The sequence below is a fragment of the Pristiophorus japonicus genome, chromosome 13 (assembly GCF_044704955.1).
Source record: "Pristiophorus japonicus isolate sPriJap1 chromosome 13, sPriJap1.hap1, whole genome shotgun sequence".
In the NCBI taxonomy this organism is placed as follows: domain Eukaryota; kingdom Metazoa; phylum Chordata; class Chondrichthyes; family Pristiophoridae; genus Pristiophorus; species Pristiophorus japonicus.
The window spans coordinates 147,126,165-147,152,888 of NC_091989.1; the positions used below are offsets into that span (position 1 = coordinate 147,126,165).

Here is a 26,724-nt window from a genome sequence, read left to right on the forward strand (position 1 = left end):
TAATTAGTCTGTTCTCATTACACATCACCCAGTCTAGGATGGCCAGCCCTCTAGTTGGTTCCTCAACATATTGGTCTAGAAAACCATTCCTAATACACTCCAGGAAATCCTCCTCCACCGTATTGCTACCAGTTTGGTTAGCCCAATCTGTATGTAAATTAAAGTCACCCATGATAACTGCTGTACCTTTATTGCACGCATCCCTAATTTCTTGTTTGATACTTTCTCCAACCTCACTACTACTGTTTGGTGGTCTGTACACAACTCCCACTAGCATTTTCTGCCCTTTGGTATTTCGCAGCTCTACCAATACAGATTCCACATCATCCAAGCTAATGTCCTTCCTTACTATTGCGTTAATTTCCTCTTTAACCAGCAACGCTACCCCACCTCCTTTTCCTTTCTGTCTATCCTTCCTGAATGTTGAATACCCCTGGATGTTGAGTTCCCAGCCTTGGTCACCCTGGAGCCATGTCTCCGTAATCCAATTATATTATATTCGTTAATAGCTTTCTGTGCAGTCATTTCGTCCACCTTATTACGAATGCTCCTCGCATTGAGGCACAGAGCCTTCAGGCTTGTCTTTTTAACACACTTTGTCCCTTTAGAATTTTGCTGTAATGTGGCCCTTTTTGCTTTTTGCTTTGGGTTTCTCTGCCCTCCACTTTTACTTTTCTTCTTTCTATCTTTTGCTTCTGTCCCCATTTTACTTCCACCTGTCTCCCTGCATAGGTTCCCATTCCCCTACCATATTAGCTTAACCCTCCCCCAACAGCATTAGCAAACACTCCCCCTAGGACATTGGTTCCGGTCCTGTACTGGTCCCACCTCCCCCAGAACCGGTTCCAATGTCCCAGGAATTTGAATCCCTCCCTCCTGCACCACTCCTCAAGCCACGTATTCATCTCAGCTATCCTGCTATTTCTACTCTGACTAACACGTGGCACTGGTAGCGATCCTGAGATTACTACCTTTGAGGTCCTGCTTTTTAATTTAACTTCTAGCTCCCTAAATTCAGCTTGTAGGCCCTCATCCCATGTTTTACCTATATTGTTGGTACCTATATGCACCACGACAACTGATGGTTCACCCTCCCCCTCCAAAATGTTCTGCAGTCGCTCCAAGACATCCTTGACCCTTGCACCAGGGAGGCAACATACCATTCTGGAGTCTCGGTTTAAACCGCAGAAATGCCTATCTATTCCCCTTACAATAGAATCCCCTATCACTATAGCTCGCCCACTCTTTTTCCTGCCCTCCTGTGCAGCAGAGCCACCCCTGGTGCCATGAACTTTGCTGCTGCTGCCCTCCCCTGATGAGTCATACCCCCCAACAGCACCCAAGGTGGTGTATCTGTTTTGGAAGAGGATGACCGCAGGAGAACCCTGCACTACCTTGCTTCCGCTGCCCTGCCTGATGGTCACCCATTCCCTATCTGCCTGAGTAACCTTTACCTGCGGTGTGACCAACTCACTAAACGTGCTATTCACGACATCCTCAGCATCGCGGATGCTCCAGAGTGAATCCATGCACAACTTCAGTGCCGCAATGCGGTCTGTCAGGAGCTGCAGCTGGATGCACTTCCTGCACACATAGCAGTCCTCATAAATCAACCCCCTCATCCCCGGAATCAACCTAGTGAACCTTCTCTGCACTACCTCCAAAGCAAGTATATCCTTTCGTAAATATGGAAACCAAAACTCATGGTGGAACACATTTTCTGTATCTTTACATAATGGTTTTGTTGCTTGGACAGATCAGGAGTGCGAAAGCACAGCACAACCAAGATTAATATTGCACAATGTTGCCCTGCAAAAGGATTAACGATGGAGCTGGCAGGAGAAGAAAGGCAGCAACAGGCAGAAGAGAAAAAGAGCACCCATGGGACTGAGGAGTTGGCTGGACGATTTGCAACTCAGTCTTTCAGAGTGAGCAGATGGGGTCTAATCAACCAAATCTTTAACTAACTCGACTTGTACCCAATCTCCATGCAAAATAAAATGCCATAAAGAAGTCCACCGGACTTTACGTCCGTTTCTGTTCTTTACAATCCTTTCTTTCTGTAGTGTAATATAGTGATTCATTTGGCATTATTCCAAACTGATTAAATCAATGGATGTCATCATGTGATGGTGCCTGTCCACAAATCACAGAACTTGGACCAAAACTTAAAGAACTCCAAAAAGCTAACAACTCCAGGACAGTCGAGCTAATTTAATTTTTGTTTGCTTACCAGTGTCAGGATGAATATGCAATGCAGGGGGAATGCCATCTCTGTGCATAATCCCATACTTCACTTGTCCATTCGCTCCCTCATCTGCATCAGTGGCCTCAACCTGTAGTACAAATGTTCCAAGCGGCTGGTTCTCAAACACGGAAGCATTTTCATGGTAAAAGTGACACTAAATGAAAAAAGAATCGCACAATAATTTAATGCTCCTTTGTTATGTGATATCTGAGGTCAGAAAACACACCAACAATATAATGAATATTGTTCTTTTTACTCTAAAGGCAGTTGATGTGTTGGGGAAATATATGTTGGAGGCTAGGCATGGGTAATTGTCTGATTTCACACTCCCGGGGATAACATCCTGGCTGCTATAAACTGATTTTGCCCCATACTGTGAGATCGAGCTGTTTACTTATTTAAATAGTGCTCTACACAAGAGGCACATGATGCGTTGGGCGTGTGCCAGGGTCTCGTGGGTGGAATTTCTGTTGTTAACAGCTCTTAAAGGCAGACAGCTCCCCTTAAAAGTGTGTTCTATTTTTGAAAGAAAAATGATTTGGGCACAATGCCCATAGTTTGCCCAGGCTTGGAGGTCCGGCAGTGAAGGGTGGAGGAACAGGCAACATGCATGTATGCTGCAACTTACAGTGAGAATCACCATGGGGGTTGGGTTCATTATGATAATACATTTCTGGGCAAGAAAGCTGCACTTTCTGAAGTGAGGAAATATAATTCACATATAAAAATAGAAAATGCTGGAAATCTCAGCGAGTCAGGTTGCACTTGTGGACAGAAACAGAGTTGGCATTTCTGACGAAGGGTTATCGACCGGAAAGTCAACTTGGTTTCTCTCCACAGATGCTGCCTGACCCGTTGAGATTTCCAGCATTTTCTGTTTTTATTTCAGATTCCAGCATCTCCGGAATTTGGTTTTTGTAATATAATTCCCAATTGGGTTTGAAAAAACTCCCTACAAACAGCCTTTGTTTGTTTGTTTGGAAGTTTTATTTAGAAGATAAATAATGAATCTCAATCCTAAAATTATAAGTTTGGAAAAATGATAACTTTCTGACACTTTAGGCCCCATAACTGTTCATTCTCATGTACCTGTTCAAACAAAGGCTTGTTGTTATTAACATCATTGATTCCCACAATAACTAGTGCGGTGGTGCTGAGAGAATGAGGGCCACCTGAAAAGTTGTCATCAGTTGCTGTGACATGAAGAATGTACTCTGTCCCTTGTAGTCTGGGAGGTGGATGAGAACGCAGACGGATCAGGCCTAGAAGATTTAAGCAAGAATTTATCTCAATCAGTATTTGCTATCCATTATGATGTGACAAAAATGCAACAGAATCAAACTGCACCAGAAAGCTATTTTAACTCCGGCCACCAGATGACTTTGCATCAGAATGAATTCTTAAAACCAAGAAGATGCATTAGCGTATTTCTGCATTATTCCTTTGGATGCACATCTGATTAACAGGAGTAAAGAGGATGTAATGGAGCAGAAAAATGGGCAGATTGTTATACTAAATGTCTGCCTCTACTGCCCTCCTTTATCCAGCTCACCTTTCTGGCTGTCAACAACAAAGTTTCTTTCTTCATTTCCAGCTGAAATTTCATAGTAGACTCCATCTCCATCAGAGTCTTTAGCATGTACTGTAGCTACTAGGGTGCTGGGTCCTGCATCTTCAGAAACAAAGGTCCTATAGCTGCAGAGGAACACAGTGAACACTTTAATATACAGTTTGGAGTCTTCTTAAAGAGATCTGAATCTAAACTGTTGAACTTTGTGCTGCTAAATTGAGCAGCAAAGAAAGTATAATGAAACACATTCGATTTTGGAAAGATTTTTAACCCTGATCTTTATTTTGTTGACAAATATGATGATATGTTTTATTAGCTAACTCCAAGCTATCAGGGACTACATAGTCAGGCCAAGCTTGGTGAGTATTTCTGCCGAGCAGATAGAAAAATCAAAATTTAAAACCTATTTGCCTAGGAATTTGGACGCACCCACTTTTGGGCGTAAATACTCGGTGCCAGAATGGTAAGGTCCAAGGCACCCCTGATATTGGGCCTTGGACCTCATTGTAATGGAGCCAGCATGTTACAACAGCCCACTGGTGGTGACCAGAGAGGATCGGTGAGAAATCGGGCCGCTGATAGCATCACAGCGGCGCTCAGGTAAGTAGGTCATGAATGGGAGAGGAGTCGCGACAACGCGGAGTTGGGGGTCAGTGCCATGGGTCGGGCCAGAAATTGCGGTCTTAATTCCAGCTGCAACTAGATAGAAGATCAACTAACCAATCTGAGCGACTGTTTATTGTTCCAACTCGAATTTCCATCATAGTGCGTCAAGCGGATTTTTGCCTTAAATAGAGTTTCGAAAGCTGGACCTTGAAAAAATACATTTCCAATTTCGGAACTATACAACGTACAATTAAATCTGCACTTTCAAACAAGGTTATCTAACCTGCAAATCTGCGAGTATGAATCATACACGAGTCACCTCAATCCTTTGCCAGCCAGCCCCACTCAATGCAGTCATCAATCAAATGTTTACATCAAATATATTCAGCCAGCCATTACCTTGATCATGATATTTAGCAAATTATTTTGAAAAGATTTGATTATTTGGGATAAAACAAGTCAGTTTACAAATTGTTCTTGAAATTCATAAAATTCTAAAATGTTAAGAAAAGAAAATTGAGGGCAATCAAAGCAAAATGTGTTTCTTATCATTATCTGCAATCATTTTGCCTGTCTGTAATTTTCATTTTACTTTTATTAAGACACGTTTATCAGCCAATCACTGCATGGATTTTTCATTCAAATAAATACATAAATCTAAAAGCCTGGCAATAAAGAGAAAATAGATCAAAATAAATGAAAAATCTGCCATTTGTCATTTTTGAATTGCTGATAAGTAGCAGAAATATTATTTGTTTGCCCTGGCTTTAAAAGGGACTGTGTAAAAGGTGTTTAATATGCTTACATCATTTGGGAAAACTCAGGTGCCTCATCATTGACATTTGCCATCCCGATCCTGACTGTTGCTGTGCCTGTCCGAGGTGGCTCTCCTTGGTCCACAGCCATGATTACAAACTCGTAGGAATGATTTGGCCGTTCGTAGTCTAGCTGCCTGGAGGGGAAAATAGTGCCGTGTGCCGAGATACTGAAATCCGGACTCAGAGTATAATATACAATCTCAGCATTCACATCCACGTCACAGTCACTGACCGAAACTGGATTAACAAAGGAAAGGGAAATAAATTCAATTTCACAAAACATTTAAGAGGAAGAACATAAGAACATAAGAAATAGGAGCAGGAGTAGGCCATACGGCCCCTCGAGCCTGCTCCGTCATTTAATACGATCATGGCTGATCTGATCATGGACTCAGCTCCACTTCCCTGCCCTCTCTCCATAACCCCTTATTCCCTTAGCGGTCAAGAAACTGTCTATCTCTGTCTTAAATTTATTCAATGACCTAGCTTCCACAGCTCTCTGAGGCAGCAAATTCCACAGATTTATAACCCTCTGAGAGACTAAATTCCTCTTCATCTCAGTTTTAAATGGGCGGCCCCTTATTCCAAGATTATGCCCCCTAGTTCTAGTCTCCCCCATCAGTGGAAACATCCTCTCTGCATCCAGCTTGTCAAGCCCCCTCATAATCTTATTATGATTATTAAGCTAGATAATTACATAAGGGAGGAATTGAAGGTTATGTTGATAGGGTTAAATGAAATATGGGTGGGAGGAGGCTCATATGGAGTATAAACACTGGCATAGACAAATTGGACCAAATGGACATTTTCTCTGTTGTAAATTCTATGTAACCCAGCTTTTGTACAGGAAGCTCTTTATTCATGAGGCCTGCAGAGTGTTGAGATGGGTCACAATATGAGCAGCTGGAATGAAAAATGAACTATGTAGGCAGGAAGACACTACCATTTCTGTGCTCAGCTCAAGCTGCTGTTTTCAGTTGTCAGCAGGTAACTTTTCGTTTAAAATTTCCATCAAAAAAGGCTTAGAATGTCACAGGCATTTCTCAGTTTTAACTTTGCATGCAACCAGAACACGTGAAAAATCACACGACCAGAACATTTAAACAAAATCAAACCAAATGAACGATGCATGCCATTCTGAAAATAGAGCACTGACTTTAGATAAGGCTTTCCCCCTATTGTGTTCCTAACACAGATGAGTCTGCACACAGGGAGGTTAAAGTAACAGTGACCTCAGTCTTTAATAAGAACTTCAGAGTGAGGAACAGGCCTTAGGGGCCGGCTTATATGCAGTGCTCCCAAGGGATGCTGGGATCCCTTGGGACTTCAGGGGATGAGCTCCCTGGTAGCGGAACATGGGAGTGCATGCTTTACAGATACACAACATCACTCCCCCGCCAAAGTCAAAGTGAAAACTATTTACAAGGTTAGGCGGTCGGGAGCCTTTCTTTCCCTGGTGGACCGCCTCGGTACAAATGCCTGTTCTGGTGTGTTCGCTGTGCCATCGCTGGGCTGGCGTGTTGTTGGCCCTGCAGGGCTGCTAGGTGAGCCTGGCCTTGCTGGGCTGTTGGGCGTGATGGGTTCGATTTCCTGGTCCGGCGTGGTGTCGTTGATCCTTTGGGTGTGTGTTGTGGGCTCGAAAAAGGTGGTGTCTGCTGTGGGTTGTTCAGGGCAGTCTGTGAACCGCAGCCTCGTCTGGTCCACGTGCTGTCTGCAAATTTGTCCATTGTCAAGTTTGACTACAAACAACCTATTCCCTTCTTTAGCTATCACCGTGTCCGCGATCCACTTGGGACTATGTCCATAGTTTAGCACATACACAGGGTCGTTCAGATCAATTTCCCGTGACACAGTGGCGCGACCATCGTTTACATTTTGTTGCTGCTACCTGCTCCCTACCTGATCATGCAGGTTGGGGTGAACCAGTGAGTGTCTGGTTTTAAGTGTCCTTTTCGGGGGCACCCCTGTGAGCAAGTGGGGTCTCGTGCGGCAGCTGAGCAGTACTCGTGACAGGCGGGTTTGGAGTGAGCCTTCTGTGAATCGTTTAAGGCTCTGTTTGATGGTTTGTACTGCCCGCTCTGCCTGCCCATTGGAGGCTGGTTTAAATGGGGCCGAGGTGACATGTTTGATCCCATTGCGGGTCATGAATTCTTTAAATTCGGCACTGGTGAAACATGGCCCGTTGTCACTGACCAGTATGTCAGGCAGGCTGTGGGTGACAAACATGGCCCTCAGGCATTCAATGGTGGCGGTGGCGGTGGTGGTGCTTCCCGACATTATTTCACATTCAATCCATTTTGAAAAAGCATCCACCAGGAACATTTTACCGAGAAACGGGCCCGCATAGTCGACATGGATCCTCGACCATGGTCTGGAGGGCCAGAACCATAAACGTAGTGGTGCCTCTCTGAGTGTGTTGCTCAACTGAGCACATACGCTGCATTGCCGTACACAGGACTCTAAGTCAGAGTCGATACCGGGCCACCACACGTGGGACCTGGCTATCGCTTTCATCAATACTATACCCGGGTGTGTGCTGTGGAGATCCGAGATGAATGTCTCCCTGCCCTTTTTTGGTGGCACTACGCGGTTACCCCACAACAGGCAGTCTGCCTGAATGGACAGCTCGTCCTTTCGCCGCTGGAACGGCTTGATTGGCTTTTGTATTTCAACGGGGATGCTGGCCCAGCTCCCATGCAGTACACAGTTTTTTACGAGGAACAGCAGAGGATCTTGGCTGGTCCAAGTCCTAATCTGGCGGGCCGTGACAGGTGATTTATCATTTTCAAACGCTTCCATGACCATCAACAAGTCTGCGGGCTGCGCCACCATCAACAAGTTTGCAGGCTGCACCATTTCCACCCCCGTGGTAGGCAATGGTAGCCGACTGAGAGCATCTGCACAGTTCTTGGTGCCTGGCCTGTGGCGGATGGTATAGTTATACGCTGATCCCTGTGTGCAGCCTCATCTGTGTTAGGAACACAATAACTGGTGACGAGAATACGGATCCAACACAAAGATGCAGCAAACTGTGTGCATCCTGGAGAAGTTCTCGGAGGTTGAGGACTGGAACACCTATGTCGAACAGCTAGACCAGTACTTTGTAGCCAACGAGCTGGACGGAGAAGGAAGCGCTGCAAAAAGGAGAGCGGACCTCCTCACAGTCTGCGGGACACCGACCTACAGCCTCATGAAGAATCTTCTGGCTCCGGTGAAACCCACAGATAAGTTGTAAGAGGAGCTGTGTACACTGATTCAGGAGCATCTTAACCCGAAGGAGAGCGTGCTGATGGCGAGGTATCAGTTCTACACGTGCCAGCAATCTGAAGGTCAGGAAGTGGCGAGCTACGTCGCCGAGCTAAGGTGACTTGCAGGACAATGTGAGTTTAATGGCTACCTGGAGCAAATGCTCAGAGACTTTCTTGTACTGGGCATTGGCCACGAGACCATCCTACGAAAACTTATGATTGTAGAGTCACCGACCCTCAGTAAGGCCATTGCGATAGCACAGGCGTTTATGTCCACCAGTGATAACACCAAACAAATCTCTCAGCACACAAGTACTAGCAATGTTCATAAATTAACTTGAACTGTGTTTGCGAGCAGAAATGTACAGGGCATGACCCACGAGTCTGCAACTGCCAGCAGGCCTCAAGTGACCCAGATGACTCAGAGTCCGCAACAAGGGATGAATGCAAGGCAATTCACACCTTGTTGGCGTTGTGGAGGCTTCCATTCAGCCTATTCATGCCGCTTCAAAGGGTATGTTTGCAAGAGCTGTGGAACAATGGGGCACCTCCAACGAACTTGCAAACGAGCTGCAAGCTCTGCAAAACCTGCTAACAACCACGTGGTAGAGGAAGATCGGTCCGTGGTGGATCAAAGCAATTTCGAGCCTCAGAGAGAGGAGGAAGATGCTGAAGTACACGGGGTGCACACATTTTTGATGAAATGTCCACGAATAATGCTAAACGTAAAATTGAATGGCTTACCCGTAGCCCTGGAACTGGACACTGGCGCTAGCCAATCCATCATGAGTAAAAAGATGTTTGAGAGACTGTGGTGCAACAAGGCATTCAGACCAGCCCTGAGCCCCATCCACACGAAACTGAGAACGTACACCAAAGGGCTTATCACTGTCCTGGGCAGCGCCATGGTCAAGGTCACCTACGAGGGCACGGGGTTCATGGACTGCCACTCTGGATTGTCCCGGGCGATGATCCCACACTGTTTGAAAGGAGCTGGCTGGGCAAAATCCGCTAGAACTGGGATGACATCCGAGCGCTATCACATGTCGATGAGGTCTCATGTACCCAGGTTCTGAACAAATTTTCTTCCCTTTTTGAGCCAGGCATTGGCAACTTTTCCAGGGAAAAGGTACATGCTTCACAGATACACAACACCCCCCATGCTCTTGGAACTGCTTTGTGTTCAACTGTTTTTAATAGACTTCAATAATATATTCAAAATCTTGGTGGTAAGCCCATTTCTAATTTTCCAGAGCAAAATTTATTATTTTTAGTTTAATTAGATCAAACTATAAATTTTTGATTTATAGAACAACTAGAGAACTCAAAGGTTTAATACTGTAATGCAATTCTGTTATAATGAAACATAATGACAAGTTTCAATAGTCACAATAGAGTTACAGTTATTTAGACAGCCCTTGGTACTGTCAATTACAGTCAATTACAGACTGTGACAAATCCAGGGAATTCATCTTGTTTCAGATAATTATAGGTTTTTACATAGGAATTAATAGCTTGCCATTGCTGTAGCAACTGTGCTCTGGGAGAGTATGTCTGCATTCTGTGTTTCTCTGTATTGAGGGAAGATGGAGAAATCTGGCTAGTTTGCAGAATGTTTCGAAGCAGTCTTTATTCAGGTCAAAGTAATTGATTGTTTCTCAGGCCACTTATGAATTGGTTACAATGAGAAGGACTCGGATCCATTATCTGAATGTCTATCCCGACTGGGGGTCATATTTACCAGACATCCAGGTAGAGCACTGAAAGCCTAATTTGACTGACAAGCCTCCTCCACCTCGCCTTCAGTAAAACTAGAAGTGGGCAGGTTCAAGGCAGGGTGGGTTCCTTTTGAGATTTTTAACATTTTAACATCCCACCCGACCCAACCATCCGCCCCCTGCCCCCCCCCCCCCCGTCCCCCCAATCTCCCCGCCACCCCCATCTCCCCATCGATGTCCCGTCCTCCTGACCCCTGATCTCTCACTCCCTCCTCTACACTCCCCCCCCCCCCAGCTACAGCCTGGTGCTACAGGCCTACCCACCCGACAGCCGGCTAGGAAACAGATTCCAAAAATGGAAATCAGGTCCTGCCGTTAAATTCGGCGGGACCCGAGGGAAACATGTTCTTCCAGGTTTCCCGACCACTGAACTCTTTCCCCCGCACGCACTCCCCCCCCCTCCCCCATCCCCCGCTCCCTCCCTGCCACCCCATAAATAGTGGGGCCAATGTTGCCATAAACTCTCGCAGAACCCCAGGTTGAAGCCTCATTTATCACTGTCCAAACAAATTGAAACATCTTTGTTATATTTATATTTTGAAGTGTTGTCTTGAGCTTAAATGCATGTGGACACATTAAGGCAGTGATTTGTTCCTGGAAAGGTTATATATTTGCTTCCAGGAATTCAGCCCAATAGAGCATGAAAATTATATCTCTTTGCGTGAGACGAATATCTCTGTAAAGCTGGCTTCAGAAAACAAACCTTGAAGCAGAGATGTTGCCGTAGTAACCGTTTCCAGCACATTGTCTTTACTGTATATGGACTGAAGGAATTCTGGGGTACAGTCATTTACATCTGTGACCATTACCAAAACCTGAGAGAGAAGAGACACAGTGAAACACTTAAGTTCTTGATAATAATTACATGGTACAGACGTCAATCTGCTTAAATCTGGGCTTTCAAATGCCATGTGTGCATTACCGTGATTTATAAAGAAAGAAAAATCTGTTGTAACCTTCATTTATTTTATTCAAACTACCTGTATAATCTATTTCTTAATCTGCCATGCCACAAATTCATTAAAATTACAAAATGTTGGCATAGGGATGAATAAATTTTCTTTCTCTCTAAATTATATTTGTTTTTAAGCAACTTTAGGATGACAAAAGCAAAGATTGTAAAATATATTTAATCCTGCACTGTTCTTACCCACTCAAAAAACCTTTATTTTTAGCCAAGAATTTTTAAGACCAAATCCTAATTCTGATAATTAAGTATTTTATGAAAATAATAATTACGGGCCAAATCTTCATGGAAAAATAACGGCATATTAACGATTCCAGTTTCATTCTGGATCCGGCAAAACCAGATCCTATGCACCATCAATGATCATGGGTGTCGAACTATCCCCCCAGTCCACATTATTTATTCTGTCAACTGTATATTAAGGCACACTGGAGGTTATAAGCACTCTTTATAGGTTTTTTTAAGTTGTTTTGTTTAAAGCCTTATTTCATTCCCCAAATTTTCAGTTAATGAGTAAACAAAATGGCAACAAAACATATTTTTTCCAGAAAGCTTCCTTTTAGCGATTGTGGGAAAAGGCAGATATGATTAATCTGCAAGACAAAGTAAGTGTTATGTTACAGGAAGGCATTGCAGCTCAAGTCTTACTGCAGAACTGCAGACAGGAGTAACAGGTATTGCAAGAAAATGTGGACAATGTTATAGTGGAACTTCCCATAAGAATAGGTTGACATAGGGAATGAGCACCCCACATACCAAATTTAGTGTATTATAAATGTTATCACCTCTCTTAAATTTCTTGTATAGAACGTATTATATTCATATCCGGACCCCACTTGGCAGTGTGACAAGGACAGGGGTGGTAAGTGAGCAGGACAAGGTGCGGGTTAGGATATGGTAGCGGAGCTTTGGATGAACTGAAGGGTGGAAGATGGGAGACCAGCCAATAAAACATTGGCTTTGGGTGTGAACACCGGCTGCGCATTTCATGGCCCAATCTAAGATTGAGTCACGCAGGCCTTAGGCAGCCAGTGGGTGGGAGATGTTTCTTTAAAGATTTTGGCTGCCGACTACCCTGTTTTTCCAGCATTAATGGGGTGGGAGACAGATGAAAATCACCCCCAGTGCTATGCTTCTTTATTGAATGGTTGCCTGCTTAAGCCAGCCTCTTCTGATAAACCCTCACAGGAGTGGAATGATCAGTAGATTGTGGTGGAAGGATACCTCTTAGGTTTTCTTCTCTGGTGTAGCCTTATCCTGTATGCCTCTCTCATTTCCTCCTCCTCCTGCTCCTGATCTGCTCCATTATGAGGACATATAGGGAAATGGCCATAGTGAACCCATTGGGTGGGAAGAAAAACATTTCCTGCCTGAAACTGCTGAAAGGTAGGTTAGAGAATTGATTGTTGTCAGTCAAAGTCTGTGATCTTGTTTCTTCATTTGGCAAGTTAAGCAGGTTATGTATCCCTCTTTTCTACAGGATTTAGTGAAGTCAGGTGCAATTCTGACTCAATGCTGAAATTTCTGGGAGAGTAAGCTTTGGCCATATTATCCTGTCATTTACATACATTCATCACTTGGAAGATGAGAGCACCTTTTGCCACTGCCCACTTCCACCATTGTTTTATGATGGGCTTAACTCCAAATATCAACCTCCTACGCCAGATCTACCCACTTTTATCCCTAAAAGATTGTGGAATTGTAGGCCCTCTGCTTTTTGGAATTTGCAGTGAAATTAAGTCACTTCTTGATTTGAAAACACTTCAGAGACAACAGAAAGATGTAAGTGTGTGAGTTAGTTCACTCTTCAAAGTTGTCAGAAATGTTATAAAATGAGAATGTAGTGCTGTCGTGGACCCACATGCAACCTAATGATCAGCATGCCTTAAATTGAGAATAGCCTAATTCTATAATCTAATCTAAGACATGTGATATTGTGTTTCTTGGAGAGCAGCCTGCACAGGACTGTGTGTATGTATGAATATTGGTATGTATAAAATCAGTAAAGGGTGTATTGTACAATGTTTAGCTTGTGATCACTGGGCTAATACAGCTGCAACGATAATAGGTGAAAGATATGAAACATAGGAAATGAAGGACAGAGAGATTAATCAATAAATAAATGAAATTAGATAAATTAAAGCTCATAGCAGAAAAATCTATTTCCTGAAATAAAGCTAGTATAGTTATTAAAAAATTATTTCAATAATCCCACATTCCCAAAATCTGATAAAGGGTCATATTTATGCTTGAGCTCCTACTTAAAAAAGCAAAGATTGTGTTATATTACTCTATAAAGTAAAAGTCCTTCAATCTGTTTCAAACAACTGAAGGGAGAGATGGGCTAAGTGTAGAGAATTGAGGAGAGAGACAGACGGAACAGTAGAGGATTCAGGAAAGAGATGGACAGAGCAATGGGGAGAGAAATGGACTGAGTAGTAGAGGATGCAGTAGAAAGATGGACTAAGCATTACAGAATGTAAGAGAGACGTGGACAGGGAGGTAGAGTATTCAGGAGAAAGGCAGACCAAGGCATGAAGTTTTGAGGAGAAACACAGACAAAACAGTGAAGGATTCAGGAGAGAGATGGGCCAAGCAGCACAAGATCTAGAAGAAATGGCCAGAGGTAGTCAAAGGGTCAATTTTGAGAAGATTTTTAAAAGTAGGAAAGGAAGTAGTGAGGTGAAGAGGTCTGGGGGTGGGTGGAGTTGTGGGGACAAGAAAGCTGAAACCTCTGCCACTAAGCAAGGAACACTGGAATAGAAAGATGCAGAGGAGGCTAGAGTTGGAGGACATAGGCTGTGATGCAGGAGACTGTAGAAGGTTGGATGTCAGCTTTGACTCAGTGGTTGCACTCCTGCCTCTGAGTCAGAGGTTGTGGGTTCAAGTCCCATTCCAGAGACATCAGCTAGTCCCACTCTCCCGCCCTATCCCGTAGCCCTACCAATTTTTTCCTTTCATGTACTTATCCAACTCGCTTTTGAAAGCCATGATTGAGTCTGCCTCCACCACCCCTTCAGGCAGTGCATTGTAGATCCTAACCACTCGCTGGGTAAAAAGGTTTTTTCTGATGTTGCCTTTGGTTCTTTTGCCAATCACCTTAAATCTGTGTCCTCTGATGTTTGACCCTTCTGCCAATGGGAACAGTTTCTCTCTATTTACTCTGTCCAGACTATTAAATCTCCTCTCGCTCTTCTCTGCTCTAGGGAGAACAACCCCAGCTTCTCCAGTCTATCCACGTAACTGAAGTCCCTGATCCCTGGAATCATTCTCGTAAATCTTGTTTGCACATTCTCCAATGCCTTCACATCCTTCCTAAAGTGCGGAGCTCAGAACTCGACACAATACTCCAGTTGAGGCCGACCTAGTGTTTTATACCAGGTTCATCAAAATTTCCACGCTTTTGTACTCTCTACCTCTATTCATGAAGTCCAGGGTCCCGTAAACATTTTTAACCACTTTTTCAACCTAACTTGTCACCTTCAACGATTTGTGCACGTATACCCCTAGGTCTCTCTGTTCATACACCCCCTTTAGGCTTGTACCCTTTAGTTTATATTTCCTCTCCTCATTCTTTCTACCAAAATGTATCATTTCGCACTTTTCTGTGTTAAATTTCCCTCTGCCCCATGTCTGCCCATTACACTAGCCTATACTTCCAAGTTTTGTGTCATCTGCAAATTTTGGAATTGTGCCCCGTACACCCACTTCCAAGTCATTAAAATATATCAAGAAAAGCAATGGTCTTAATAGGATGCAGGCACTGGAGTTTAGGGTAAATTGGAGTTTATATAGGGAAGAATTTGGGAGGCTGGTGAGGAGGGCATTAGAGAATGTGATTCTTGAGGCAACATAGGCAAAGATTTCAGTGGCAGAGGGGATGAGATAGGCCAGAGGCAAGCCATGTTGCAATATGGAAGGATGCTGTTTCGGCATGTTTCTCACTGCAAGGCATACCCATACGCTGTCACCACTCGTAGTAGATTAAAGAGTGGCATTGACAAAAGTCTGAGATAAGTTACTTGGAATAGAGAGACTTTAAATCATTTTTGTTTTATTATTCATTCTTGGGACATGGGCATCATTAGGATAATATGCAGGTACAGCAAGTGATCAGGAAGGCCATGGAATCTTGGCCTTCATTGCAAAGGGGATGGAGTATAAAAGCAGGGAAGTCTTGCTATAGCTGTACAGGGTATTGGTGAGGCCACACCTGGAATACTGCGTGCAGTTTTGGTTTCCATATTTAAGAAAGGATATACTTGCTTTGGAAGCAGTTCAGAGAAGGTTCACAAGTTTGATTCCGGGGATGAGGGGGTTGACTTATGAGGAAAGGCTGAGTAGATTGGGCCTCTACTCATTGGAATTCAGAAGAATGAGAGGTGATCTTATCGAAATGTATAAGATTATGAGGGGGCTTGACAAGGTGGATGCAGAGAGGATGTTTCCACTGATGGAGGAGACTAGAACTAGAGGGCATAATCTTAGAATAAGGGGCTGCCCATTTAAAACAGAAATGAGGAGAAATTTCTTCTCTCAGAGAGTTGTTAATCTGTGGAATTCATTGCCTCAGAGAGCTGTGGAAGCTGGAACATTGAATAAATTTAAGATAGAAATAGACAGTTTCTTAAACAATAAGGGGATAAAGGGTTATAGGGAGCGGGCAGGGAAGTGGAGCTGAGCCCATGATCAGATCAGCCATGATCTTATTGAATGGCGGTGCAGGCTCAAGGGGCCGTATGGACTACTCCTGTTCCTATTTCTTATGTTCTTATGTTCTTAATAGGAAGGCCAGCATTTATTGCCAAATCTTAGTTACCCTATGAAGGTGGTAGGCCTTAGTCTTGAACTGCTGCAATCTGTATGGTGAAGGTGCTCCTACAGTGCTGCCATATAGCAAGTTCCAGGCTTTTGACCCAGCGATGATGAAGGAATAGTGTTAGGTGTAGAAATCAGGATGGTGTGTGACTTGGAGCGGCACTAGGAGGTGATGGTGTTCCCATGCACCTGCTCCCCTTGTCCTTCTAGGTTGTGGAGGTCAAAGGTTTGGGAGATTGCCTAAAAAGCCTTGGCGAGTTGCTGCAGTGTGTCCTGTAGATAGTTTACACTGTGTATAGGGGATGGATGTTTAAGCTAGTGAATGAAGTGTTGATCAAGCGGATTGCTTTGTCTGGATCAATGTTGAGCTTCTTGAGTGTTGTTGTAGCTGGGTCCATCCAGACAAGTAAAGGTTCAGGAAGTGAGCCATCTTCACAGAACACCCAGACTCTGACCTGCTGTAGTAGCCATGGTATTTATGTTGCTGGTCCACGGTGACTCCACAGGATGTTGACGTTGGGGAAATTGGTGATGGTAATGCTATTAAATGTCAAGGGAAGGTTGTTGGACTCGCTCTTGTTACAGATGGTTATTGCCTGGCACCTGTGAGGGTGCAAATGTTACTTGCTACTTATCAGCCCAATCCTGGATGTTGTCCAGGTCTTGCTGAACGTGGGCTTGGACTGCTTCGTTATCTGAGGTATTGCGAATGGAGCTGAATACCGTGCAATCATCAGCGAACAGCCCCATGATATAAGGCACTGTGGATAGTGCAGTGATGTGTAATGTCAGTGCCAGGTTGGTTGTCCTCTTCCCCACCCCTCCTCACACTTCATGCTGTTGAATTCCTGATCTCATCTGTTTGAACTGGCATGTCACCAAGCAGAGGCGTATTTCGAGGAGGGGTGCGAAAATCAGAGGGAGTGAAAGTCTCTGGACCATTGGCAAGCTCTCTATGCAGCTGGCTCAGAGTGACATTACAAAGATCAGGGAGCAGGCCACCTACAAGCCTTCTCAACTATAGGTGATGTGGCTGTGGTTTCCATACCACAGTCCTGAGAATACTGAGAGCCCACACCCCTTCATCTGTAATCCTCTGCAATGCCTACTGTTTTGTACCTCTTAGACTGCCCTTCAAGGAGGAATTAGAGAAATAGTAAAACCTCAAAATAATGACAAACAAAAAGTTCTGTTTTGTACCTCAGCAGCGCTGCTCAACTTGTCCTGGTTGTCTGTGGCTCTCACCAGCAACAGGTATCGGTGCTGATCACTCTCATAGTCAATAGGCCGGGTCAAACTGATCTCCCCTGTCTCCTTCTTGATACTGAAATGGCTGCTGGGATTAATTAGCAAACTGTAGTTAACAGGCTTCTTCTGAAAGGACATGGCTGAAACTGTCAGGAACCTGAGAAGGAGAATGAAAACTGGTTGAGCAATAACTTATGTTGCACTGTTTCTACAGAGCTAGCTATCTTTCTGAACTACATATTTATAAAAAAAACAAAACATGTTCCTAATAGTCATGCCCATTTAAAAAAATTTGTGGTAAACAGTATTGGTGATGACACCTAGGACTGATTTCTATCAGAATGGTATTTCCATTGACCCCACCAAATCTGTCCAACCCTGTCTTATCTCCCTCGATTAGGGATCATCTACTTTGCACAGTGACCTCTTGGAAGGATTCCCATTGCGAAAAGGAAGCCCAGCAGTGTGAAGAGGTCAATCCCACAGGTGCTGCAGCATCAGAAGAGGTGGAAGGACCATTTAAAAGCGTAGAAGACAATCAAAGTGCCCACTGAAGGCCCCAGCTGAGAATGAGGCCTGCAGAAGATAAGTGTTGGGCTCAAATTGGAGGGACAGTAGACCTCTACTCGGCCCTATCTCCACATTCCCAGACCGCAGGGCCTTAACCACTGCTACCCTGGCTCTACCGCACACCTTCCACGTGACAGGCCTGGGAAGTGGTGGTAACTGGGCAGGCGTGAGGGAAATGCATAGCAGATCGAGCCCCAACACTGCACCCTGTCATTATTTTTATTTGGCAGATGGGAAGGGTCAGTCTTGGCAGGGGTTGGTGGAGAAAATTGAGGTTGGGGCAGTAAAGGGTGGCCTCACCATCCAATTTTCCATCATTCTCCACCACTATTTTTGGCAGATTGCAGAGGAGAATCCAGCCCATGTTGTTTAGAAGTAAATTGTAATGCCTGAATTGTCTTATATTGAGTAATATTACTTTACATGTACTGCTCAGGATTTATAGTATGGTATTTATACAACACCCATTGTAATTAACTCTGCTCTCTATTGGCTGTAGTAGCACAGCTTTAATAACAAAAGTCAATGAAGACAATTATTGGTGATATCTACCCACCATTGTTTTCTGACCTGGGCAGGTCCTAACTCAAATCTCACACACAATTTTAGGGAAGAGTAGCTGACGTGGTTACACGTTCCCTTCATCGGTTATTATCTTCAGAGTACCTCCTCCTAGGTGGCGTGCAACCAAGGGTAAAGTGCCCCCCGACCCTTCATTGGAGGTAGGGGTACCCACACCCATTGGATGCAAGTACCCCAGTATTCAGAACTGGCGCTCTGGTCTCCACTCACCAGAGTTGTCTGGAGTGGAGCTTGTACCCAACCTTTATGACTCAGGGAACAGAATACTACCACTGAGCCAGTGGTCATTTCATCCAGATGTGGGTACCCCACTGGATGTCAACCCAGTATTTAGAGACCATGGTCCACAAATTATTCTGGGCCTATTTTCGGGGGAAGCGCTGGCTACATTTCCAACGGCTGAATGGTGAGGCCCGAGGTCCCCAATATTGGGCCTTGAGCCTCATTGTAATGGAGCCAGCGTGGTGTGATCAACCAGCCAGTGAAGAGGAAACCAAGATTGGGCTGCTGCATCGCTAGCAGCGGCCCTCAGATAAGTGAAGCCAGGGGTCGGGAGATAGGAGGTGGTGGATCAGAGGCCGGAGGGCAGCAGATAGGAGACCAGGGAAGAAATAGGAGGTCAGGGGCCGAGATCAGAGGCCTGGAAGGAGATAGGAAGCCAGGGGTTAGGCTGTGGGGGTGGAATGGAGGCCTGGTTGGGGGGAGCAGCAGCAATCGGGGGGATCGGGAGGGGCGGTGGCCCATGCTCCTTTCAGTTCCACATTCAGGTAAGTAAATTTTAAAAACGTACTATTTGGTAACAGGCAGTCCCAAGGTTTGATTTTACTAGGTGCAAACAATGCAGGTGTCTGCTGCCTCAGGGGAGGGCATCACACAGGCCTTAGGCCCCGTATTTCCCAATTTTTATCTTCACCAATGTGGTGAACGGCACACTTCCTGCCTGCCATATTGGAAGCTCAGTAGGCCAAATTTGTAGGCCAAAAATTTAGGGTAAATGGATTGGATTGGAGAAGGACTAGAAATGGTGAACCCCAGGGGTCAGTGTTGTGTCGCCTTTTGTTCTTGGTATATGTAGATGATTTGGACTTGGGTATCGGGAATGCAATCTCAAAATTTGTTGATACCACGAAAGTGGGAGATTTGTCAAACGGTGAAGAGGACTATAAAAAGACTTCAGGAAGACATAGATAAGGATGTGCAGACAGGTAGCAGATGCAGTTTAAGGAGGATAATGTTTTCGAGTTGTAACAAAAAATGGGAGTATTCACCATGGAAGGATACTAAGTACATGGTTGAAAAGAGGGACAAAGGGGTTCAAATACATCATTTTTGAAAATGTGAGTGCAGGCAGATAAAGCTATTAAAAGGCCAATAGAATTTTAGGTTTTATAAATAGGAGCAATGAGAACAAGAGTAAAGAAGTGATGATTCATGTGTACGCAACATTGGCTAGGCCATCATTAGAGTACTGTGTGCGGTTTTGAGCACCCAATTATAGAAAGGAAACTAAAACCAGAGAGAACATTCAGCGTAGATTTACCAGGATGATGTCAGAGATGGGAAACCATAGTTATGAGGAGAGAATTCATATACTAGGCTGAGGTGGGAGTTAATGGAGGTCCTTAAAATTATGAAGTGTTTTGATAGAGCCAAAAGTACTTGTAGATTATGTGTTCTCTCCATATTTTTCACAGGACACAGCTGAACTTTACTAGGGTCTGGGTTTGAATTTCTACTCACGATTGAGCCGCCACAGTGTCTTCAGGAATCTGAATAACGTAAGAGAGATTTGCAAACTGAGGTGCACGGGGTCCGGCAATGACAGACACGACAGCAGGAACACCTTTATTTCCCAGTTTGTCTGTTGCCAGCACAGTCAGCAGGTACTCATTGTCTTTCATCAGAGGCAGTCCTGTCGTTCTAATTGAACCAGCAGTTCTGTCCACTTCAAACCGCCCATCTCCACCTATCAGAATAAACAGTGGTACTTAGCAAACTCCTCAGTAATAGATTCACACTTCAGCACTGCATGAAATGATTTATAACACAGGAATGGAGCTTTCCTGAGTGCACCATGTGAAATGAAAATGTAAACCCATTTATAAAAGCAGGTTTACAATTTTGTTGCACATCGTGTGCAGGGGAAATCTTCCCCCAATCTAGTTTCCCTCTCTCTGTTTCATCTGAAGGTCACCCATCCACTGCCAGAAAATGATATCCAGAAAAACTATTGTGATCAGAGCATCAGACTCTGGGCAAATTCATCCCCTGCCCTGCTCCTGAGACTTGTAGGAGGCAGGATAAAGAGAGCAGCAGTTATTCCAGATGGAACATTCAAATCTGAGAGCCATGTTTCCCAGACATTTGTAGTTGTGCAGTGTTGTTGAGGGAGTTGTATTTCTTGGGGGTGGAGGGAGGGAATGGCGGATTTGAGCAAGTTATTCTTGTGCAGTTGTGTGTCTTTTTGTCTGCATTCTATGATTTTGTACATTGTTGCTGTGCAAAAGAAAAAAAATTGACATTTTCCACATTGTGTGCAATTTCTAAATCAAAAACAGATTAATGGCCCTGAAATTCTGGTTGACCTGTTCCCACAAGCAAACGACCTAAAAACAGAAAAAAGATGCGCACATACCTGCTGCTGCTGCGCCCATCAAAACTTCCGAGCCCGAGGCCTCTGGTGACTGCATGCAGCGCGTGCACGTGGGGACATGCACAGGCCGGGAGCTGGAGACATAAGCCAATCAGGTACAGCATAGTTGAAACCCCCTCCCAAACACCCAAGGCACAAAAAATAGAAAATAAAGTACACATTTAACATTCATTTAAATTAAAGTTGTTATAAAAAAAAGTTTGCCAATGTTTTTTAAAGTTTTTTTAAATTAAGCCTTAATAAACTTACTGTAGTGGGGAGGGTTTTTTAAAATAAAATGTGTTTTTATAACTTTATTTTTAATGTGTGTGTGTATTTTTAAACACTTGCACCTGTAAAAATAGGCTATATGCCTGATTTTTCAGGCGCAAGATTTTAAAGGACATTTGCAGGGCAAGATATTCGTAAATATCGGAAATCTTGCCCTGCAAGTGTCCTTGCTCCTGATCTGCGGATCATCTGTCAAGCCAGAAACTTGACAGATCGTTGACAGATCGGAAAAGCCAGTTTTCAGCGAAGCGCATTACGCGCTGAAAACCGACTTTTCCGATGCCTTCCCGGGTCCGTAGAAATTTCTTACAGACCCGGGACATCGGAATTTCAGGACCATTGTCAATTTACAGGAAATGAACTTAGTAAGAACTTTGCAGAAAACAAGAAAATGAAAGAAATTAAATGTGTTTGTCACCACAGATGCAGATGTGCAGCTAAGTTTTAACAAACACAGCAATGCAGATAGGATAGTGAGTAAGCTCAACACATGGCATTTACAATCCTTACTTATGATGTAAGGATATAGACATCGGCCCCGATATTAATGCAAAGGTAGTTACAAGCGGTGGGGGGCAGGGGGAGTTGCGTGCACCAAACCTGGAAAACTTAGCGGGTTGGATACTCCGATTTCAACTTGATTGGCTGATTAAGTTTATCCTTCTGAGTTTCGCTTTTCCAATCTGCTGCGGGTGTGATGTACACCCGCATGACGTGATCTCAACTTTGCTATTTAACGGGCCAGTGGAGAAAAGGAATTTAGGGGAGCCAGGTGGTGTTTAATATGGATTAATGAAAAGCAAGGCAAGTACCCAGGTTCCCTTGAATTACTGCTGGGTGCTGTCAGGAGCAGGAGGACATACTTTACCCCTGCAATGGGAGGAAGAAACCTGCTGCTGTCACCAAGAAGGCGTGGTTGGAGGTGGCCGAGGAGGTGAGCAGCAGGAGCATTGTGCCCTGCATTGGATGCAGTGAAGGAAGCTCTTTAATGACCTAACCCGGTCAGGAAAAGTGAGTACATTTGCTGATTCACCTGCATCCTCTGGTGTACAACCCTCCCCCCACCCCCACTCTGTCTTGCAAAATGTATTCTATCACATCGCTCTTCTTAAGTTTCAACAGCACCCATCCTTCACTTTCGAAGCACTTCCTCACCTCCCCGTGTATTCCTCCAGCGCTGCCGTGCAATGTGATGTATTTGTCTGATAGTCACCCTCACCAACTGTACTACAGCCATCGGATGAATACGTGACCTCCAGTCACTTCCAGATCTGTTCTTTCACCCCCTTGTAGGAGGAGAGAGTGCAAAACATAAGGAAGAGGACTGGAGGTGGACAACCACAAGTTTTCCACCCCACAGATGCAGAGGAAGAAGCCATGTAGATAAGTGGCACATCTGCGTCACTGTCAGTCAGAGATGGAGAGATTGGGAACTCACAGATGCCCTGTAATAGAATTAAAATGATCTCTGACACACATGCTGATTTTATTTCATCAGTGATTGAAGTATGAGTAGCCTGAGTATGGTGATTGGTGATTGTCAAGATTGTTACTGAGCAAGAATGAATTCATATTCCTTTTATTTGTCTTCCAGGGCCTTCACACATAGAGCAAGAGTCTGTGGACATGCATGCCAACGATTCCTCAGAGGACCTTGTTCCTTCTGTGGTTGCACCGTTACAGGACACACAGCCATGCACCAGTGGTGGGTCCAGTTAAAGAGTTAGTTGTGTTTTCATCTGGTGCTACATGCAGCCCCTTGGCGACATCATCTGAAAACAAGTCAGGTTCCACATGTATGCTGGCGAAACCTGGTTCTACCCCACCATCACTTCTCACGACCCCTCCATTATCTCTAAATTGTCAGACTGCTTGTCCGACACCCAGCACTGGATAAACAGTAATTTACAACTAGATATTGGGAAGACCAAAACCATTGTCTTCGGTCTCCGCCACAAACTTCGATCCCTAGCCACCGACACCATCCCTTTCCCTAGCAACTGTCCGAGGCTGAAGCAGACTGTTCACAACCTTACTGTCATATTTGACCCCGAGATGAGCTTCCGACCACATATCCACACCATCACTACGACCGCCGAATTCATTCTCCGTAACATCGCCCGACTCAGCCCCTGCCTCAGCTCATCTGGTGCTGAAACCCTCATCCATGGCTTTGTTACCTCTAGACTTGGCTCTCCTGGCTGGCCTCCCATCTTCCACCCACCATAAACTTGAGCTCATACAAAACTCTGCTGCCCATTTTCTAACTCACGCCAAGTCCCGTTCACCCATCACCCCTGTGCTCGCTAACCTACATTGCTCAACCTTCATTTTAAAATTATCGTCCTTGTTTTCAAATCCCTCCAAGGCCGCACCTCTCCCCATCTCTGCAACCACTTCCAACCCTCCCAGATCTCTGTGCTCCTCCAATGCTGGCCTCTTGTGCAACGCTGATTTTAATCGCTACCCTATTGGTGGCTATGCCTTCAGCTGCCTGGGCCCTAAACTCTGGAATTCCCTCCCTAAACCTCTCTGCCTCTCTATCTCTCATCTCCTTTAAGGCTCTTCTTAAAACCTACGGGGCCGAAATTACCCGCTCCCTCATGGCCCTGTAAGAGGCAGTAACGGGACATTAAGTCCTTTCTGACTGGGGGCAGGCGGATGGTTCCATCCATGTGGAATTGCTCCCAGGCCAGGGACGGCAGAAATGGGATTCCACTGCACCCCGTGTTTGTGCCCTGCCCGGTGCTCTGACCCGTTGTCGGGCATGCGCCAACCCCTTACCGCCTTGCGAGGGAAATTGCCCCACGGGAGTGGAGCCATCAACGGTCAGTGCCCCAAACAGTTTATCCCGGTGGCTGTCAGTGGCTGGGTGGTGCGTCCGCCCTTAAATAAAGGGGTGGGCACCCCATCGAGATCGCCATTTTATTTTAATTGTCGACTGACTCTGCAGTCAGCCCAATAATGGTGGCCATGGGTTCGGCCAGGCTGCCAACGGGCAGGCCGGCACCCCCTCGTGGGTACCGGGCCACTGACTTAGCTGAAACCCTCCCTGGTGGGCCAGTGGGCTCAACGTAGGCCTCGAAGTGTCCCTCCCCTTTAAGTGAAGGGGCAGGACATTGAGACGCGTTAGCATCATGCTGACGTGCTCAGCGTGGTGCTGATGACACCGCCTGCCTTCAGTCCCGCTCCCGACTTGCTTCTGCCTCTCTGCCGGCCCAAAAACCGCCCCAATTATTTTTTTTTAAAGGAAAGAGGGCAATTTTGCTCTATTCTCCGTCCCATCAATTCAGGCTGAAATTCATTCTAAATATCTGCCCCAAACGGGGCGGAGGGCAATTTCGCCCCCTGCATCTTTGACCAAGCTTTTGGTCATGCCCTAATATCACCTTATGTCATTCTGTGTCAAATTTTGTTTGATAATGCTCATATGAAGTGCCTTGGGACGTTTTAGTACATAAGAACATAAGAATTAGGAACAGGAGTAGGCCATCTAGCCCCTCGAGCCTGCTCCGCCATTCAACAAGATCATGGCTGATCTGGCCGTGGACTCAGCTCCACTTACCCGCCCGCTCCCCATATCCCTTAATTCCCTTATTGGTTAAAAATCTATCCATCTGTGATTTGAATACATTCAATGAGCTAGCCTCAACTGCTTCCTTGGGCAGAGAATTCCACAGATTCACAACCCTCTGGGAGAAGAAATTCCTTCTCAACTAGGTTTTAAATTGGCTTCCCCGTATTTTGAGGCTGTGCCTCCTAGTTCTAGTCTCCCCGACCAGTGGAAACAACCTCTCTGCCTCTATCTTGTCTATCCCTTTCTTTATTTTAAATGTTTCTATAAGATCACCCCTCATCCTTCTGACCTCCAACGAGTAAAGACCCAGTCTACTCAATCTATCATCATAAGGTAACCCCCTCATCTCCGAATCAGCCTAGTGAATCGTCTCTATACCCCCTCCAAAGCTAGTATATCCTTCCTTAAGTAAGGTGACCAAAACTGCACGCAGTACTCCAGGTGCGGCCTTACCAATACCCTGTACAGTTGCAGAAGGACCTCCCTGCTTTTGTACTCCATCCCTCTCGCAATGAAGGCCAACATTCCATTCGCCTTCCTGATTACCTGCTGCACCTGCAAACTAACTTTTTGGGATTCATGCACAAGGACCCCCAGGTCCCTCTGCACTGCAGCATGTTGTAATTTCTCCCCATTCAAATAATATTCCCTTTTACTGTTTTTTTTCCCAAGGCGGATGACCTCACATTTTCCGACATTGTATTCCATCTGCCAAACCTTAGCCCATTCGCTTAACCTATCTAAATCTCTTTGCAGCCTCTCTGTGTCCTCTGCACAACCCGCTTTCTCACTAATCTTTGTGTCATCTATGTTAAAGGCGCTATATAGATGCAAGTTGTAGTTGTGATTTACAATTGACAAGTGAGCACGAGCAGACACTGGTGGCTGGGACAGCTGTGGAGAGTCCGTGTTGGGGGACACAATCCTCTTCAAGCTCTGTTCAACTGGACACAGATGCTGAACCCAGGGAGCTATCGTTAAGAACGAGAATGATAGAGGTATAGCAGCAACTTTGCAAGATACTGAATGATATTCCATGTATACTCTCAAAATAGTAAGGAGGATGGAAGAGTCCAACCGCAACAGTGGTGGATTGGTGTCGCAGGTAATTGCGAGAATGTCTACCATGGAGAGAATGGCCGCCTTCATGGAGCTTCAAGCATGGTTCTGAAATGAATCCATGCAGGCCATGACCACGGCCGTGCAGGAGATATCTGCCACCTTAAACAGGATAATTGATACCTTATCTGTGGCTTTACAACACGGCACTGATCTTCAACATGCCGATGGCTTGCTCGATGACGCACTTGGTGGTCATGTGGCTCTTGATGTAGCGCTCCTGCGCCTCACTAGTGGGGTTCCTCACAGGTGTCATGAGCCAATACATGACTTATAAGAACCTAAGAAATAGGAGCAGGAGTAGGCCATTCGGCCCTTCGAACCTGCTCCACCATTTAATAAGATCAAAGCTGATCTTTTACTCAACTCCACCTTTCCACATTTTCCCCATATCCCTTAATTCCATTGGTATCCAAAAATCTATGAATCTTTGTCTTGAATATACTCAATGACTGAGCATCACAGCTCTCCGGGGTAGAGAATTCCAAGGATTCACCACCCTCTGAGTGAAGAAATTTCTCCTCCTCTTCGTCCTAAAATGGCTGACCCCTCATTCTGAGACGGTGATCCCCTAGTTTTAGACTCCCCAGCCAAGGGCAACATCCTCGCAGGATCCACCCTGTCAAGTGCTTTAAGAATTTTATATGTTTCA

General features: G+C 45.0%; 1 protein-coding gene across 1 annotated transcript in view; it reads right to left on the bottom strand.

Annotated features, from left to right (window-relative positions):
* Positions 1-26,724, bottom strand: part of LOC139278201 (neural-cadherin) — a 157,051-nt gene that overhangs the window by 77,889 nt on the left and 52,438 nt on the right. Inside the window, exons 3-9 of the mRNA XM_070896848.1 lie at positions 20,194-20,419; positions 17,254-17,458; positions 10,972-11,083; positions 5,230-5,479; positions 3,801-3,943; positions 3,338-3,510; positions 2,234-2,402 (exon numbers count right to left, since the gene is read on the bottom strand). Of these exons, the coding sequence (XP_070752949.1) occupies positions 2,234-2,402; positions 3,338-3,510; positions 3,801-3,943; positions 5,230-5,479; positions 10,972-11,083; positions 17,254-17,458; positions 20,194-20,419 (1,278 nt within the window). The remainder of the gene's footprint in view (positions 1-2,233; positions 2,403-3,337; positions 3,511-3,800; positions 3,944-5,229; positions 5,480-10,971; positions 11,084-17,253; positions 17,459-20,193; positions 20,420-26,724) is intronic.